The 19,416-nt window shown below is 35.2% G+C and overlaps 2 protein-coding genes and 1 long non-coding RNA gene across 4 annotated transcripts; 2 read left to right on the top strand and 1 right to left on the bottom strand.

Moving 5' to 3' along the window:
* Positions 1 to 3,144: 3,144 nt before the first annotated feature.
* On the top strand, positions 3,145 to 10,136 carry LOC145821053 (uncharacterized). Of its 2 annotated transcripts, none has more exons than XR_014363095.1 (2): positions 3,145 to 3,659; positions 9,721 to 10,136. It is a non-coding gene; the product is annotated as an uncharacterized LOC145821053 (long non-coding RNA). The 2 variants fall into 2 exon arrangements; XR_014363094.1 differs by having other exon boundaries at positions 9,716 to 10,136.
* A 4,141-nt stretch (positions 10,137 to 14,277) lies between these two features.
* LOC145821664 (putative mitochondrial protein AtMg00860) lies at positions 14,278 to 15,387 on the bottom strand. Its single transcript, XM_082918212.1, has 2 exons — positions 15,067 to 15,387; positions 14,278 to 14,343 (listed from the first exon to the last, which is right to left on the bottom strand). Exons 1-2 carry the CDS (start codon positions 15,385 to 15,387, stop codon positions 14,278 to 14,280), a joined length of 387 nt encoding a protein of 128 aa, XP_082774338.1.
* Positions 15,388 to 16,636: 1,249 nt separating this feature from the next.
* Positions 16,637 to 18,192, top strand: LOC114296866 (uncharacterized). Its single transcript, XM_082918211.1, has 3 exons — positions 16,637 to 17,093; positions 17,282 to 17,678; positions 17,829 to 18,192. The coding sequence occupies exons 1-3, from the start codon at positions 16,637 to 16,639 to the stop codon at positions 18,190 to 18,192; spliced, it is 1,218 nt and encodes a 405-aa protein (XP_082774337.1).
* The last annotated feature ends 1,224 nt before the right edge of the window (positions 18,193 to 19,416 follow it).

Below are 19,416 nucleotides of genomic sequence, written 5' to 3'. Positions count from 1 at the left end.
GCTTCATGGCTCGGAGTTCCGCGTCCCAGAAAGGGACGTTGTCACCGCCGGAGTGCAGCGGCGGCTGAACGCTACTGGCCTCTCCCTTGGGCGTGGGTGCCAGGGCCGATGGGTGTGGGATCCAAGGTAGAGGGTTTATATCTGGGGGAGGGGGTTGCAAGCCTTCCAAGTTTGGTGGATGGGGCTGCTGGATAGTATGGCTCGGGGCTCGTTCTTGGTTGAGTGGGATATTTGGAGGTGGTAGAGGAGGCATGGGAAGGTTTCTTTGGAGTAGAGCATTAATCAAAGCTTGGTTTTGTTCGGCCAGGCGGTTAATGCTATCGGTGAGCTTGGTAAAATACTGCGGTGGGTTGTTTGGATTGGGAGGGTCGGCTTGTTGGTCTGCAACATTGTGGTGAGAAGCCATGGATCTAGTTATGACCATCCACCTTCGTAGGTGGTAGGAAGGGGTTATTGGGAAAGGGTCTCTGGTGACAATGAGCACAACTGGCGCGCGGAGCAATAAGTTTCCCATAGACGGTGCCAACTGATGATGCACCGTGTTCCAGATGGAACGGGTCGGACTAATCTACGCTTCCCAAACCGATGTCCGAGGTACCAGGCCCACAGTGGAACCTGCACAAGAGTTCAACGGGGAACGAGGAGTCCCCCAACGAACCCTCCGACGAGCAAGTTAGAAAAAGAGATGGAATGTAGAGATAGATTAGAGATAGAAAAGCTTCCCCTTCTTCTTGTCTTTGGCGTCTGCTTATATCCTCTGGTAATCATTTCGTTATCCCTTCCGACCTGTCACCATGGCCGAAAGTCTATGCTCTAGCTTGCCTTGTTCATGGTAAGGCCGTTCTGTCCCGACGGGGAGGGGTTATCGCAATAAATGCTGTAAGGGACCTCATTAATGGCTGATGTGCAGTACAATAACTTTGCAGGATCTTTGTCTGCTTATGTGGCTTGTCCTTCTCTTGCCACGTGTTCAGATGTCATTGATTCTTAATGCCATGTTGAGTTCCAGCAACGCTGGGCCTTAGTATTTGAATTATGTATTGGGCCCTAAGTGGTGGGCTATAACCTTTATGGGCTTACCCATGTCAGTTTCCATATTCGATCTAGGGTTTCCACCGTCGTTTTCGTCACCTCTCCGCCGTCGTTCTTTCCAGGTGGAGTACACCATTGAAGCACTGAAACAAGGCTCGGCAGCGACTTCACATCGCATCATCCTCCTCCTCATCTCTCTCTCCTCAACTCAGATCTGGTGGTAGCATAGTCGACGCCAGTGAAATGAGATCTCTAAGATCTTAGACGTTAATGGACATGGCGACGGTTTTCAATAGCAGATAAAGCGAGGCTGTAACGACGAGAAGGCAAGAAGCAATAGAGAGAATGGTGGTGCTATTCTCATGTTCATCGTGAAGCGATCTCTAGAGAGAGAGATCAATGGTTCCAGTGGCGAGGTACCAGAGGTGGAGAAACAAATCAATTTCATCAGAAACTGGTTCTATGGATGGATCGATTGCAACAACAATGTACTCTGATGATGATCTTCAATTACCACTCTCTTAGCCTTTCTTTCAGGTTTAAGCTCTATATATACATATATTGCAGATCCATATGTAATCAAGTTCTACATATATGTATCAATCTCTCCAGATGATGATAGTTTTGGTCATGAATTTGAACTTGCTTATTTAATTTTGAACATATGCAAGATTGAATTTATTACTATGCATAGCCAAAACTATTTGGATATTGAAATCCTTCAAATCTGTGTTTAAGCAAACGAGATCTTTTATCACCTGATTGATTTTTTATTTGTTTTCTTCTGCCTTCTTATTATTCTTCTTCTTGTTGATGATGATGATCTGGATTATCTTTATATTTTTCTTTTTCTTTTTTGTTAATGATGATTGTAATAGAAAAAAAAAATTTGACAGGTAGAGATAAAAAATTTGAGAGTGAACAGATAATTTTTTTTGTTTTGTTTTGTTGTTGAACATATATGTAACAGATCTATCAAAAATTAAACAAATAGTGGCTTAAATCTGGTGTATGGGTGTGTGGTAGATTTGGATCTGTAGAGAAGGCCACTAATTTGTTCAATTGAATAGATCTCTACTTTTTTATTTTTTAAGTTATTTATTATTTTTTTAGTTGTTTATAATGATGTTGTTGATGTTAATGATGATGATGAAATAAATATAAGACAAATTTTAAACAAATAAGTGAGATATGGTTCAAATTTTGAACAGATATAGGATACACTGTTCAAATTTTGAACATATAGAAAAATTAGTTTGTGAATTTCAAACAGATAGGAAAAATAGGCTTCCAAATTTGAGTGACAGATAAGAAATTGTTTAGGAAAAAAATTGAATAATGAGGGAAAAATTAAACAGATAGTTAAAAAAATTGAACAGATAAACAAAATATTTGAATAGATAGAACAAAATTGAACAGATAGATATAAATTTTAACTAATAGTCAATTAAAAGTCAAATGGATAAAAAAATTCAAAAGGTAAACTTGGAAACAAAATATCTTTTAGGACTTCTTACCAAATTATTTCACAAAATGTGGATTTCTTATCAACAAAAAATATTCACTGGGCCTAATGCTTTATACTCTCCTTTGATTGGATTTATCACAAATTTTCTCTTTTTTATACCTCATATTTTAGCTAAAATTAAAAATTACTAAAATAGTTTATTTCCAAAACCAACCTTAGAGTGGCACAATTATATTTTTATTTATATAATAATTATCATTATTTTATATGACAAGTAAATTTATTTTTTATGATTTGTTTTTTTATTTATTTTATTTATTTATTTTTGGCCAAATGTTACATATGACACAATTTTTAATATGTTAAAATTTGGTTAAAGATTTTTTTTTTTTTTTTTTTTTTGGAAAACCGTTAAACACTATTAGATCTTTAAGTTATTCAATTCCAAATTATTTTGTATTCTTTTTCATTGTTGATTTTTTTTAAAAGGCACTCAATTCATAAAACTCAAATTTAAATTTTGTTTGTATAAAGATCCATAGTTTAATATATTTTGTCCATAAGGACAAGTTCTTACAAAATAACCAAAATACCCATATATATATATATATATATATTGTTTCCAAACCAAACCAAACCCACCCCAAACCCTAACCGAACTCTTTCCATAGTCACCTCAAACCCCTACCAAACTCTTTCCATCATCTCTGTCTCTTTTTGTCTCTCTCTCCATCTCTTTATCTCTCTCTCACTGCTCTGTTTCCCTCCTTCAACTCTGCAGTTGCCACCTGTCATCGATGTCTTTCACTCAACCCTCTCTCTTTCCTTCGCCTCCTCTTTAGATGTTAGGCGTTGCCGTCATCTTCAGTTCGATCGATTGGCCTCCAGATCTAGGTCAATCGTTCCGCTGCAGCACCTTCACCGTCCTCTGTTATCTTTTATCACAGCACCATGGACCACCGCTTCCTCCTTCGTCAGCCACCCTGACCCTGCAGCTCCCACCCATATCGTCGCCGCAACAAAGCCCCACGCTCAGATATATACTCAGATCGCACAGATCACTCAGATCTATAAAAGCGGCAACAACTCTCTCTTTCTCTAAATCTTTTCTTTCCTCAAATCTTTGTTAATCGAGTTCTCCACTAGTCTACCAAAATTGGTGAGTTCAATTTCTTTACCTTGGTAGGGTTGGCAACTATATATCATTATATTTGTGTATATAATAAATTAGTGCTTGATCTATGAATGATCTAATGGACATAGCTTATTTTTTGCTGAAATTAAAGACATGAATGTTATCTATGGCCGATCATTGTGTTCATCGTGTAAGTTTTGCTGGATCTCGGACCTGATTTGCTTTCAATTTGATGTTATTTCAAGTATAGATCTATGCGATCTGATTTTTTAATATGTATTATATAATGTTGATTTGCATTGTGAGTGTGAAGAATTTTTTCTCATTGCCTTGTGATTTGCTTTAGAAATTTTTTAAGAATATACATACATACTGTAGCTGGTTTTTCGCGCTCCTCGGAGGGGTTTAGTCTCCTCGGATGCGATTCCCTACAATTCGGACTCCCGTGGTTTTGAATCTGGTTTCACAAGTGCAATGTGAAATAGAAAAACGAATGAGAGTCCAGATCTGGCGAATCTTTAAAAAATCCATTAATCACAAGAGATGCCAAAAATTGACTGCATTGCCAGATTTTAGAGTCGCCACCTAATATTTTTGAAAAAATTAGGAAACTCGTGACTTGTGCCAAAGGCTACTTGTCCGTTATAACCAAAGTTGGTTCGGGAACTTAGGTATAAGATGGGAAGGTCATGAATTAAGCACCATACTTACCCGATCAAAGATCGGCATCTATTAAGTCATGATGTGAATTTTATAGATATTATATGCTCATATTCTATTTTATTAATAATGCTAACATTACTATGTGAAGCAAACAAGTATAGACCATGTCACTTACTTTGGAATGCTTTGATCATATGTGATTTTAAAAGCATTTAGAATATGTGCAACTCAATGAAAAAATGAGCTCACATGTACAATAATCAAAGTCATTCCAATTTAAGCAACATAGCCTCTATCCATAGACATTCATAGAAATATTTCAAGTAAGCAACTATCCTCATGGCAGTATGCTCGACATGGTAATACAAACCACATATGATATGCTAAAGCAAAAAATGTTCACCTAGTACTCAACTGTGACAAACCAAAGAAAATAAGATAGTTAGACAAAATGCATGATTCTAATATGCAAAATGGCAAATGCAACGCATACAAAAATGCAACTATTAGATTCGATTGTTAACATGACATATAATTCAACTCAAAGCATGAGGTTGCGCACATAATCAAGTAGGAAATGATAACGACATCAAGTGTGATGAGCTGAATCTTAATGCATGCAAAAATGAATACAAGGCATGGAAATGATATGAAACAAAAATATAATGTTTTGTACAAGCACGATAAGCATGTAAATAAAAGGGAGAAAGAAATAAAGGTTGGAAGACATACATTAGTGTTACAAATTTGCCCTCTTACAATAGAGTCCGAATGGCCTAATCGACTAATTATTACAACACCAAATGAATAATTATCTAACTATTACATGTACTAATATTACAACAATAAATATTAACGAAACAAAAACAAGAACAACACGCGCGTAAGTGAGAACATCTTTTAGAAACTACTTTGTCTGCCCTCTGGAGAACTGCCATGTTTTACCCTCAGCCACTGCTCTGTCATGCCAACATCAGTCTTTTATTTATACACTCTGAAGCCTGTCCGGCCCACAATGAGGCCCGGCCAGGTCCAATAAAATATGGCCATGCTTCATTTTCAGTTAAAAAAATTGTTTTGTGCACTGAGGTAAAAATAGTGCAATCAGAGTATTGCCAGGAGATGTTTATTCTTTCTATCCTCTCCTATCATGAAGATACTCAAGAAAGAAATAGACTTGCTTTTCAAATCATCAACCATCGCAAGGTGGTTGCATAATGATCTTAAAAGCAATTGGGAAAGGCTTTACTAAACACAAAAAATGAGGCTATTCTCTTTACCTCCTTCCTATCATGAGGTTATTCAAGGAAGAAGTAAGCATGCTTCACGAATCATCAAATATTACAAGATAGTATGTGATGATTATAGAAGCAACTAAAATGAAAAATAAAAAACAATAACAACTCAAAAATTGTTGTAAACTCCTCTCTGTACTCATGGAATAAGGATGAGACATCTATTTTCATGCTTCAAAGTGGAACTAGAAGAGAGTTTTCAACACTTTCGGTAAAGAGCTCTATATGAGCAACAAGAAAAGTAAGGGAGAAACTCGAAATCAAGCTAACTATAAAAAAGCTTAAACACACAACTTGTAGGGATGTAATAATGGCTGGCCCAGACCGACCTGACCCATCCGGGTCCGAGTTCAAACTGACCCAAATGGGCCTTACAGGCTCCCTTTTTTAGCGAGTCGGGCCGGGCCCATGGGCCGAAAAGTGGGGCCCAGGCCCAAACCCAATCATAATAGGGCCAAAGGCTTTGACCGCAGGTCGGGCCCTTTTTTTTATTATTTTTATTAGGAATAAATTTTTTTAAAAAAAATTTATACTAAAGTATTTTAGTTAAGATTAATGAGACGTTTTGTTTGGTTACGTTTCATGGTGATATTTAAATTTAAATGCGTATGACTTATGCTTTTTTAATTATGAACTTATAACTAAAAAAGTATGCAATTATGTAATTTTTTTCTTTCGAAATAAATAATTATATATATATATATGAAAATGAAACCTTCAATATTACAATATTAATTAATTTATATAACATATATTGAATGAATAATTTTTATTTCAAAATGAAATAAAATATTACAAAAATTGATATTATTAAATAAAATAGGTATAGATTATTAATGATGGTAAAGCAATTGCATCACTATAGGTTACGTACATCCAAACTAGGTTGGCACCTGCTAGCCTACCAATCGTTTGCATTAACTCCACCTCAATAATCTAATATAAAAAAAAAAACGAAATGAAATGAAATAGTAAAAAACAAATTACTGATCAATTATCGAAGGAGACAGACATTTCAGTCGCATTGCCCGATAATATGTCATCTAAATCATTTTGAATTCGCTCATTTTCACTATAATTTTATCTTTATGTAAGTGCATGCATATAATCTCTGGATATAATCAATGCCTCAACCATTTTAGATGAAAGCATGCTCCGGTAATCACTCAGCACCCGTCCACCTACACTAAAAGTTATTTCCGAAGCAACTGTAGAAATATGACCGGTTAGTATATCACGGGTCATCTGTAAAACCACAGGCTACATAGTTTTATTTTGTTTCCATCATTCCAAAGTGTCAAAATCATCGGAATCATCCACTAACAGGCTTTCCAAATAACGTTGTAGTTTAGAATTACTTAAACTTGTATGTTGAGATATTTTTCTACTTTTTATTGCTGAAAAACACTTAATCTCTCGCCTAGAAATGAGCCTGCTAGTGGTGTGTGTGGAGGTGTATTTAAAGATGCAGTTGCCCTGTATTCTTCAAATAATCTGTTGCATGTTTGTATAATAGGGGCAAACTATGTTTGATCAACGACAAGACACTCTAAAAATTCTTGTAAACCAATTTATTTGCACCTAGGATCAATTGTTATGGCTAAACCTAATAAATGAGGCAAATAATCAAAATATTTATCAAATTTTGCTTCCATTGAAGTAATAATGGTTACATAATATTCATTACCCATATATTTTACGAAAATTTTAATTGTTTCTACTAGCATATATAAAACAAATGGTGAAGTAAGAATATATATATATATATATATAAGAAAATAATTTTGTTGAAGTATCGAAAACTTTTAAACAATCTTTATACAAGGCTACTTGGCACCAATTAAGTTCTTTGGGAGTTCGTATTCCTCATATTGATGTTGTTGCAAAAAATAAATCTATTGCTCTTCTTTGTTTACAAACTATTTTTAACATATTATATATTGAATTTCACCTACTTTCTACATCTAAAATTAATTTTCTAAATGGTATATTTTCTCATTGACAAATTTTTCTCTATTCCGAAATTCGATTACCAGAAGACATAATAGTAACAACTGCATTTTCTATTACAAATACAGAAGTCTTGTATACACGCATAGTTTCTTTAACAATCAAATTTAAAATATGGACACAACAACGAAGATGAAATAAATCACCATCAACATGTAATTGTAAAGTTGATTTTAAATAGGTTACAGTTTGATTATAATATGCTGCATTATTTAAACTAACCATAAATATTTTATTTTGTAAAGCCCACTCCTATAATACATTTTTTATTCTTACACTGAGCGAATGACCAATGTATGGAAGTTCAACTAATTTAAATGAAATAATTGTTTTATTTAATTTCCAATCATTATCATTAAAATGTGCAGTGATACATTGATATTCAAAACTATTATTTGACCACAGATCAGATGTTAAACAAACTCTTCCATTCAAATTTTTAAATATGTCAAATAATTCACTTTTAATATCCTCAAATTTCTTCAAAATCTTATTTTTAGTAGCATTTCTTGAAAAACTTTGATCCTGCAATACAAAACTTTCGTGAATCATTTCGGTAAAATCGGGACATTCACTAGTAGTAAAAGGTTGTTCTTTTTTAATAATATAATCAACTACAAAATTTTGTGCACGTATAGGGTCATATGAAAATGTTTGTAAATTACCAATTGATGAAGCCCCTAATTGCATTTGACTTCGAATATCAGGTTGTTGACTTTGTAAATGTTTGTTAGCATGCCTTTTTAGATGACTAGTACTCCATGTAGATGCAGTACTAAGTAAATGTGTACGATATTTATATTTTACTTTAAATGTACTTGTACCATCAGGATTATTTATAGATACTTTTTCAAAATGTTTTCAAACACTACTACTTTTGCTCCTAGATGATGATCCAACTGTTGGAAGAGTGATATTAGAAGGAGAATTAACAGATTCATATTGTATCGTATATGTATCAATATCGACATAAATATTAGGAATATTAGAATCTATAGTAATGTAAGTAAAACAATATATAAGAATTAACAATTAATTTAAATAATATGTAAATACAATGAGTAAAAAATAATAATTAATATATGTGCACAAATAATTAATGAAAAAAATGAGTAGCTCATAAATTTAATTAAACTAATTAATGTTACCGACTGGCGAATGCGATACAGAAATTAGCTTCTTCTGATAAAAGTTTCTTATTGCACAATTGCAATTGTCACTTAGGAATGACAATTCAAAATTAATTGAGAGTTGAGAGAGATTGAGAGTCTAAGAGAGATAGAGAGAATTATTTGTGAGATTTATTTTGAAAAATAAAGGATATTTATAGTAGTTTTAAAGAGTGAAATAAATTTATAAATATATATATATATATATATTACCGTTTGAATTATGATCGTTTGAATTTTTATGACCGTTTGAATGTCTCTACTAATTTATGATCGTTTGATTTTATTTTATTTTTTTCATTCAATGAATGAAGAAGAGTGTGAGTTGAGTGATTGATAAGATACAACAAATAGAGTAGGCTAGCAGGGGTGGGGCAGTAGGAGGCTCTTCTTCTTAATGAATCAATGTCTTTTCTGTTGCCTAGTGGGCCCCACACTCCATTTCTCTCTCTCTCTCTCACTCTCTCTCTCTCTCTCTCTCTCTCTGTTCCTCCTCTCTTGTTCTTGTCCTGTGATGGTTGCCAGAGAAAAAACAAGATAAAGTTAATTAGATTTTAATTTAATAAAACTATTATTATTTTTTGTTTTTTTTTAAATTATTAATGTTATTTATTTAAAGGATTTTTATTGATAAATTCATTTTAGAGTTGTTGTAACCCATTAGATCCACAAAGGATTATTATAGCATGATTAGTCCCATGTACTTATCTTTTTATTCCATGAGGTCCATTTTACTAATTTTATATTTTTAAATGGACTATTATGCCCTATATATAGTGTTGATACACATACCGCATTTCCTTTTTTTTTTTTTGTTTATTTTGTTTTGGTAGTTTCTATCTTTACGCTTTTGATCATTATTCTAATTCAGATGGATACGTTTCTATTTTGCTTACTCGTTTCAAGACTTTGATATGCTAGGGTTTTATTGTTACTGTTGTAGTATAGTTCAGTGATTTTGGAGTGAAGACGACGGATTGGACAGTGTTCGGTTGTGACATTTTCTGGAGTATAACTAGTTGAAATCAATTGTTTTCGAGTTACAGGACGAGTGTAGGATTGCATGATTAAGGTTAGTATTATTTTGGTTATGAATACATGTTCAGTTTATGTTTTGATTTTTATGATGGATGGGATGCTCTATTTGTTGATTGATATGGATCAGATGCTCTATTTGGTCAATTATATGCATTTTACATGGCCACAGGAGGGGAGGTAATTCAGATTATGTAAAAAATGTGGATGTTCACATTTTATTTGTAATGATAGTGGTGATATTTTGAGTTTGGTTTTGGCAATGTAAAATTTACATATATGCATATACTTTGTATGTTCGTTTTATTTTATGTTTTGATTTATGTGGTGATCCAAGTATTTGTTTGGTGAGTTTTTGATATTTGCTTAATGAGGCTCTGTGTGGGCGAGATAATTCAAAGTATATGTAACAATGTAAATGCTCACATCTTGTTAATATGAAGTTATAGAGGGTTGCTTGCATGTTGTTTACTGTAACCTCATTCTGGTGGTGTCATTTTGACATTATAAAATGTTTTATGTTGTGTAAAAATAGTGGTGATAGTTTTCATTATGGAATTAGCTGTTGAACTGTACACATAGGCATTTAATTTTGCACAATGTAAATTTTCATATAGTTTGGATTATTGTATGTGTTGTTATTCGTATGGTTGTAATGTGGTTGTTGACTGTTGTATTGTTGTGTTTTTACAAGAGATGGATACCTTTATGATGTTGGCGTGTACATATGGTTGCAGTATAACTGTAATAAATGTTGCCCACGCATTGTGTTATTCACGTTTGGTGGAGTGTTTGTGTGAAAAATTGAGTGAGTTGTCTGCTTGTTTTATTTCATTGTTTTGTCGGATACTTGGGATTAATAGGTGTGATTTGGACAATGATGAAGAATTTCAGAACATGTTATTGCTTGCTAAATCAATGGGGGTACAACACGTAGAGGTTGTCGTTGGGTTGAAAAGTGATATTGGTCAGTCGAGTAGCTCTGGGTCATTGCGTATGGGGGGTGAGGAAGAAATCGATGCACTCCGGAGATTTTGCCACCATAAGGAGAATGTGTTGTTGTCAGCCCCTTAGGCAAATAGTGTTACGCATTTAGGACAATGGTTTGTTAGAGGTGCACAAGAATTTCTTGATGTTTTATGTAAGTATGCAATCCAATGTGGGTTTCAGTTTACGTATGTCAAGAACGAGACAACAAGGGTTACCGTGGTGTATGCGATGCACGAGGAGAGAAGTTGCCACTCTAAATCTTTCTAACACCTGGAAGTGATAAACAACTAAGTCAGCTGATAGCTCAGTGAGTAGTAACATGGATCGTAAATACGGTTTTGAAAACAGGGTTCGATTCCAAAATAAGATATATATCACATAAACTAGATTGGCATACTGTTTGGCAAAGACAATTTGTTTCAAAAAGAAGGTTCTGCAGTTCAACATTTAAAACACTCATGTCTCTCAAGAACATGATAAATGACATTTTCCACTTAAAACATATTACAACATGAACACCAATAATTTTTTGGGTACAAAGAAATAACAAGTAACATGTCACACAGTTCTCAAGACTATAAGCCCCATTAGATCCAATACTGAACTAAGAGTTATCTTCAGGGTGGCAACCCGGGCCTTTTCTCTAAAACGATCCGATTGAAGGTCACTTAGCTTAACCTAGGTCTTTTCCTTACAATCGTTGAGCACTAGAGTCATCACAGCCCAACCCGGATCTGTTCCCTAGTGGCCAGAGTCACCACACACAGTAGAATAATTTCTTTGGACTAAAATACACAGATGGTCCCAATAATCAATACACATCAGTTTCACAAAACATGGTAGTTCACCATTATAAACATGAGACCAAAACAAATAGTTTACAGTATGCTAAGTTTACACATGTTTCAGAAATAATTTGATTCTATTGATAATATAATAATTTATCAAAATAGTTTAGTCCTGAAACAACAATTTAATTTTCTAACAGTTCAGGATAGAGGAACATTTACAAAAATATGTAGCATGAACTACTCACCTAAAAACGAAATAATATAATCCTCGAATAGAGTATGAAAGTCCAACTAGTGCCCTGAACCAGGTATGAAGACTATACATCACTACTAATTTAAAAATACTAAAGAGAATAATAAACTAAGTATCCCACACTAAAGCGCACTAACACAGCTTAACCCCACTCACTGTTACTCTTAAATAATACCTAAGTTCATGTTCTTCAAGGTCTAAAATTACCCAAGACATGGGTTCCGACCGAAACTTAACTAAAAGTAACTTTAAGATAAAACAGAGTTTTAAACAAATTTTCCCAATCTATTCGCTAACTTTGAAAATTAAAAACCCACTCCATGCTATTCGAAAAAATTCCAAAACCCTCCAGATATCAACTAATATATCCTAAGTTTCCAACCCAATTGGTTTCACTTGATTTTCTTATCAAAATAACTATCTACAATTTATTATATCCAAACATGTTGTTTTTTGCAGCACTTTAAAGAAATTGACGGTTCTCTTAGTATATACGAGCAATCAATGCAAGGACAAAAATTTAAGAAACCAGACTCGTAACCGGTTCTAATGACGCTGATTTGATCATTTTCGAATTTATACCCAAAGAGAACAACACTCCCGAACTTACTGTTTTAAGCCAGTTTTCTGGACAGATTTGAACGCATCAGTTTATATGGATTTTGACTCCCAAAAATTATGAAAAAATCCATATATGCAATTCAATATGTAATTAATCTACTATAAAAATTTCAGTTCAAAATTCATTTGTTTGATATGGTTTCTTGATTTTTAAAGTTTTTGGTTCTGGATCAAAATTTCCATCCACCATTGTAACCCAAAACTTTCCATCACCAACCCCTAGCTTCACACCACCATCCATCATCCACACAAAACAATGACTTCAGCAACTCAATGATTACCATGGTCTTAATTAAAGAAAACAACATACATGCTTATATATAAAAATATTTACCTGCACAATTTCTTTTTCCTTCTTTAATTTCTTTCACAAAAGACATCTTCCTTTCTTTTTTCTCTATATCTCACGGCTGCTGTTAGGGTTGTTTAGAAAAGAATTAATATCTCACCATTAGGGTTTTATCCTCCTATAATAAATTTTCAAAATGACCCCTTACTAACTATATTATTATTATTGTTACTATTATTAAGATTATTATCAATAGTCTTTAAAATTGTGGACTTCCATAAAAAATTTATTTATAGTTTAAAATTAATTAAACAATCCTCCAAATATTTAATTTGCACTTTAGGATTCACCATCAAAATATTTGAGATTGTAATATTATTATTATTTAATTATTTACGTAATTTTTATATTCGGGTTCTCACATTCTCCCCCCCTAAAAGAAAAGTTTTGTCATCGAAACTAACCTGCGTAAATCATGAAAATAAATGTGGGTACTTCTTGCGCATTTCGTCATCGCGTTCCCAAGTCGCATCTTCAACTAGATGATTACACCACAGTACCTTAACCAATTTAATGGCCTTTGTACGTAACATTTTCTCTTTCGAATCCAAAATCTGAACAGGCATCTCCTCATACAAAAAATCCTCTCTAATTTGAAGCGGCTCATAATCTATCATATGCGATGGACTATGCACATATTTCCTTAACATAGACACGTGGAACACATTATGCACTCCTGCCAACCTAGGGGGTAGAACAACACGGTACGCAACCTCACCAACCTTCTCCAATACCTCAAATGGACCAATGTATCTAGGACTCAACTTTCTTTTCTTTCCAAACCTGATGACTCCTTTCCATGGTGATACTTTCAAGAATACCGTATCCCCCACATGAAACTCTAAATCTCTCCTACGATGATCAGCATAACTTTTTTGTCTACTCTGAGTAGTTAATAATCTCTCTCTGATGATGATAATTTTCTGTGTAGCATCCTCCACCAAATCAGGTCCTAACATTTGCCTCTCACCAAACTCATACCAACACAAAGGAGACCCACACTTCCTCCCATACAAAGCCTCATAAGGAGCTACTCCCAAACTAGAATGATAACTATTATTATACACAAACTCCATGAGTGGCAAATAATCATCCCAATTACCTTTCCACTCCAAAGCACAAGCCCTCAACATATCCTCAAGGGTTTGAATAGTCATTTCCGATTGCCTATCTGTCTAAGGGTGATAAGCTGAACTAAAATTTAACCGAGTACCCATAGCTGACTGTAATGCACCCCAAAACTTAGACATAAAACAAGGGTCCCGATCTGACACTATTGACACAAGTGCACCATGCAATCTAACAATCTCCTTCACATACAACTGTGCAAATCGAGCTAGAGAATAGTTCATTTGAACTGCAATAAAATGTGCTGACTTGGTTAATCTATCCATAACTACCCAAACTGCATCGTGATTACTACTAGTACGAGGTAATCCGCACACAAAATCCATGGTAACATGATCTCACTTCCACTCTAGTATAGGTAAGGGTTGTAGTTTCCCCATGGGTTTCTGATATTCAACTTTAACCTGTTGACACACCAAACATTAAGCTACAAATTCTGCAATATCTCCATTCATACCATTCCACCAAAAATGTTCATAAAGATCCCGATACATCTTAGTGCTTCCAAGATGAATGTTGTAACTAGAACTATGTGCCTCTGTCATAATCTCTTTCTTCGAATCACCACCAGCAAAAGCACAAATTCGGCTACGGAATCTAAGCAACCCATCATCACTAACCACAAAGTCTACATGCTTACCCTCTGTCATCTCTCCTTTAATATGCTTACATTGGGGGTCAATTGCCTGAGCTAAACGAATCCGTTCTCTCAAGGTCGGCTGAACTGTTAATTGACTACAATAAGCCCTATCAACAGGCGTAACAACCTCAAGCCTCAAATGTCTCATGTCTTCCACCAAACAACTCTCAATAGGTAAAGCAGCTACATCTCCAACTGTGACCTTCCTACTCAAGGCATCTGTCACCACATTTGCCTTCCTCGAATGATACAAAATATTCACATCGTAATCTTTTAGCAACTCAAGCCATCTTCTTTGCCTCAAATTTAGTTCATTTTGTGTGAAAATATAATTCAAACCCCTATGATCAGTGTAAATCTCATATGACTCTCCATACAAATAATGCCGCCAGATCTTAAGAGCGAAAATCACTGCTGCTAACTCCAAGTCGTGCGTAGGATAATTTCTCTCATGTATTTTCAACTATCGTGACGCATAAGCAATCACCTTCCCATGTTGCATAAGCATACATCCTAAACCCTGTCGTGAAGCATCACTATAAATCACAAAACCACCTCCATCTGTCGGTAAGGCAAGGATTGGAGCTGATGTCAATCTCTGTTTAAACTCTTGGAAGCTATGCTCACAATCATCATTCCACTCAAACTTTATCCCTTTCCTGGTGAGATTGGTAAGTGGCAAAACAATACGGGAGAACCCTTCCACAAACCGTCTGTAATATCCAGCAAGCCTTAAAAAGCTACATACCTTTGTCACAGAAGTAGGTCGTGGCCAATCAACAATTGCTGCCACTTTCGTGCTATCCATAGATACCCTATCTTTACTCACCACATGACCCAAAAAGGATACACTACTCAACTAGAATTCACACTTCTTAAATTTCGCATACAGTCTCTTCTCCCTAAGGGTCTATAGTACTACCATCAAATGCTGCTCATGCTTCTCCTTACTCCTCGAATAAATTAGGATGTCATCAATAAACACTACCACAAATTTATCCAGCTGGGGTTTAAATACTCTGTTCATTAAATCCATGAATGTGGCTGGTCCATTTATGAGACCAAAAGGCATCACCAAAAACTCATAATGCCCATAACTGGTTCTAAAAGCAGTCTTAGAAACATCCTCATCCCTTACCTTCAATTGGTGATAGCCTGACCTTAGGTCAATCTTAGAGAATACTTGAGCTCCTTGCAACTGGTCAAATAGGTCATCAATGCGTGGCAAATGATACCTATTATTCACTGTGACTTTGTTCAATTCTTTATAATCAATACACAATCTCATAAACCCATCATTCTTCTTCACAAACAACACAGGTGCTTCCCAAAGTGAGACACTAGGCCTAATAAAACCTTTGTCTAGCAACTCCTGTAACTGAGTTTGTAACTCCCTCAACTTCATTGGTGTCGTTCTATAGGGCACTTTAGAAATAAGTGTTGTGTCAAGGACCAAGCTAATGGAAAATTCTAACTCACTATCTGGAGGAAAACCAAGTAGATCCTCTAAACAAACATCAATAAATTTTCTCATTACAGGCAACTCCTCTAACCTCTACTCTAGTTGTTCGGTACTCACCACACAAGCCAAATAACCATGCCACCATTTTCTTAACATTCGATTAGCTTGAAGGGAAGAAATAAAACAAATAGAAGACCCTTTCCTATCTCCCTGAAAGAAAAATTCATCACAGCATAATAAAAACTACCCTCTTTCTAAAACGACCAACAGAGGCATGATGCTTTATTAACAAATCCATTCCCAAAATCACGTCAAAATCCTGCATCTCTAAGGAAATCAAATCCACTAGAACAATCCTACCATCCAAGTTTATCTCACAAGATCTATAGACATTTCCCAACACTACAATTTCTCCTAATGGAGTAGACACATCAATACATGCATCCAAAGGCTCACAGGGAATAGACAATCTATGCAGATATCTAGGTGCCGACTCTTAACCTTCAAAATGAAATCAAGAAAAGATCAACACAAGATTAAACAAAACTAAACACAACGAGAAAATGGTTTTTTTTACATCAAGAGGTTCAGTGATATGCATAGTTGTGGTACGGATGTCCGAACATCGAAGAATTCAAGAGTTAGTTCTGATTTGGTGTTGAGTACTATATCTAAAATTGTGAAGGACAAGCCGTTAACTCAGCCTTGTGACGTGATGACTATTTTGAAGAGAGATTATGGGCTAGATGTGAGTTACTACGTGGTATGGTTGGGCGTAGAGAAAGCAAAGGCTGTTATTAATGAAAATCACTTATTATCGTTTGACCAGTTGCGGTGGTATTTAGCTACTGTGATGCGTTACAATCTGGGAAGTTATGTCAATATTGACTATCACGCAAGTAGTCAACAGTTTTGTCGTTTCTTTGTATCATTCGTTGTGTGTATTTTTTGGTACAATTCTTGTCGGCCTTTATTATTCTTTGATGGAACATTCCTCAAAGGAAAGTACAAAAGTCAGCTACTTGCAACAATGGCAAAAGATGGAAACAATGGTTAGTATTTTTTTTAGCTATGTATCCATGTAAATATTCACATTGAGCGGCATAGTGTGGATATATGACAGACTATTACATAGTGTAAACATTCACATGACCTGTTTGCTTAGTGTTTTTGTAAACTACTTGTGTTACTATTCACATTGGAATATTGTGTACAGTTGTTTAATAGTGTTGTGTTGTAGGTCTATTTCTTGTTACATTTGCGATTGTTGATTCAGAGACCACGACCAATTGGTTGTGGTTCTTGCACAAACTTGGGAAAGTTATTAATGGTAAGCGTCAAATTACTTTTATTTCGAACCGTAATCTTGGTCTGTTAGAAGCGATGTCGAAGGTGTTCCCATCGGCTCACCAAGGTTATTACTTACAACACTTGAAGAACAATTTGAGAGACCGGGTAAAGGGAATTGATAATGCATTTAGGGACCACCTCGTTAGTAGTTTGGGTGACTATGCTTACGAGCTAACTATGGTAGGGTTCCATGAAAAGCTTGAGAAATTAAAAGAGGAGGGTAAGCAACGAGCTCATAGTTTTTTCAAAGAGTTGGCACCTGAGCACTGGGCGAATTCATATTTTAGGTAATAGTAGCTTCCTGATGTATTCTATTTGTCAAGTTTAGAATGGTAGCGATATGAAATTTCAATTATGTTTTGTGATGATGTGAAATTTCATATTCAATTTCGAAGAAATTTAATTCAATATTGTACAATGTTTATGATGTTATGTAGGGGCATGCATTATGGGGAGATGACATCCAATGCAGCAGAGTCATTTAATAATTGGATTAAAGAAGCACGCAATCTTCCTATCACTCAAATGGTGGACACAATTCGTACTCAGTTGATGTGGCAAATGTCTGCGAGATGTGACCAAGCAAACAAGTGGAATGAGCTTATTTGTCCTACATTTGAAACAATGCTTCTTGATTCGTTCAATGACAATAGGTCTTGGCAGGTGAGCAAAGCCAATGAGGATGTGTTTGAGGTTCATTCTATACCATCTGTTATGGTTGATATTGCAAGGTGTACGTGTTCTTGCTTCAAATGGCAAATCAACGGATTCCCATATAACCATGTTGTTATTGGTATTTAGAAGACCCGCTACAATCTCAATGATTGTGTGAAACATTACTTTCATGTAAAGACGTATCTTGTAGCCTATTCGGGTGTCATATTCCCTATACCGTCGGTGGAAAAGCTATCTTTTGATCCCATGGACTTCACTGTATACCCATTAACTGTGAAAAAATCACCGGGCAGGCTGAAAAAGAATAGAATCCCGTCAAGGGGTGAGAAATTGAAGCAAATAAGGTGCGGGAGTGTATAGACTCCATTTTTGACCGCCCTTAGGACTTGGGCGCTTTATTCTAAACACACAATGATGAAAGTTTTTTACTATGCAATCTTTTGAATTCTCAATGAAAAAATTTGGATTCAAGCTCTAATCCCAAACCTTGCACCCCATTTTGGCCAAACTATTTTAGACCTTAAAACCCTCTTTTTCAAAAAAAAATTCCAAATGCTTTTACGATGTTCTGAGGCTCGCATTTCGTTTAAAACATTGCATTTTTGGGTAAACCGAATAAGGACAAAGTGGAAATAAATGAAAGGGAAGTGAACTCTTTAAAAAATATTTTAAAACATCTTAGTTATAGGTTTAGAGTTGAAGGAAATAAGAAGGGAGGGAAGAAAACTAGTTGGGGAAGAAGTTGGGCATCAATCCGTTAGGATCGAAATGAACAGTCTTGACTAAAATAGTCGTATCTCTTTGCATACTTAGAATTTAGATGTGAGGCTACCACCATTGAAAATTAGACTTTCGAGGCTTCAATTTAGACTTAAGAATCACCTAAAATCGAGTCTGGATGAGGGAGATATGACCGTTTGAAATCAGGCCTGAAGTGTAGATTTTTAGACCCAGCCTGGTCCATTTAGAACCGGCCGTCCCTAATTGAGGCCTGGCTGGGCCTCAATGAGAAATTTCCCTGGGATGCTTTTTAGGCCCAGCCAAGGGTTTTCGAGCCTGGCCGGGTCTTAATGGCACCAGACAGAAAGCTGGAGGGAATTGAACAAATATCTTTGTTTGAAGATATTTTTGACCATTTTTGCTCAAATTCTATAAATAGGACCTCCTACTTCAAATATTAAGGGTTAGAAAAACTTTCCAAAGGGCTTAGGCATTGATGAGAGCTCTTGAACCTTCAAGCTTCTTTTGTTCTTCAAATTAACTTTCACCCTCCATACACCATTAAAGCTTGGATTTGAAGCTTTCTTGTAGAGAATTCAAGGCATATTTTTAGAACCTAAAGGTTAGAGA

The sequence above is a fragment of the Camellia sinensis genome, chromosome 3 (assembly GCF_055761805.1).
Source record: "Camellia sinensis isolate YWXY chromosome 3, ASM5576180v1, whole genome shotgun sequence".
In the NCBI taxonomy this organism is placed as follows: Eukaryota; Viridiplantae; Streptophyta; class Magnoliopsida; order Ericales; family Theaceae; genus Camellia; species Camellia sinensis.
The sequence above is the reverse complement of the archived record's forward strand: the minus strand, read 5'-3'. Positions and strand labels throughout refer to the sequence as shown.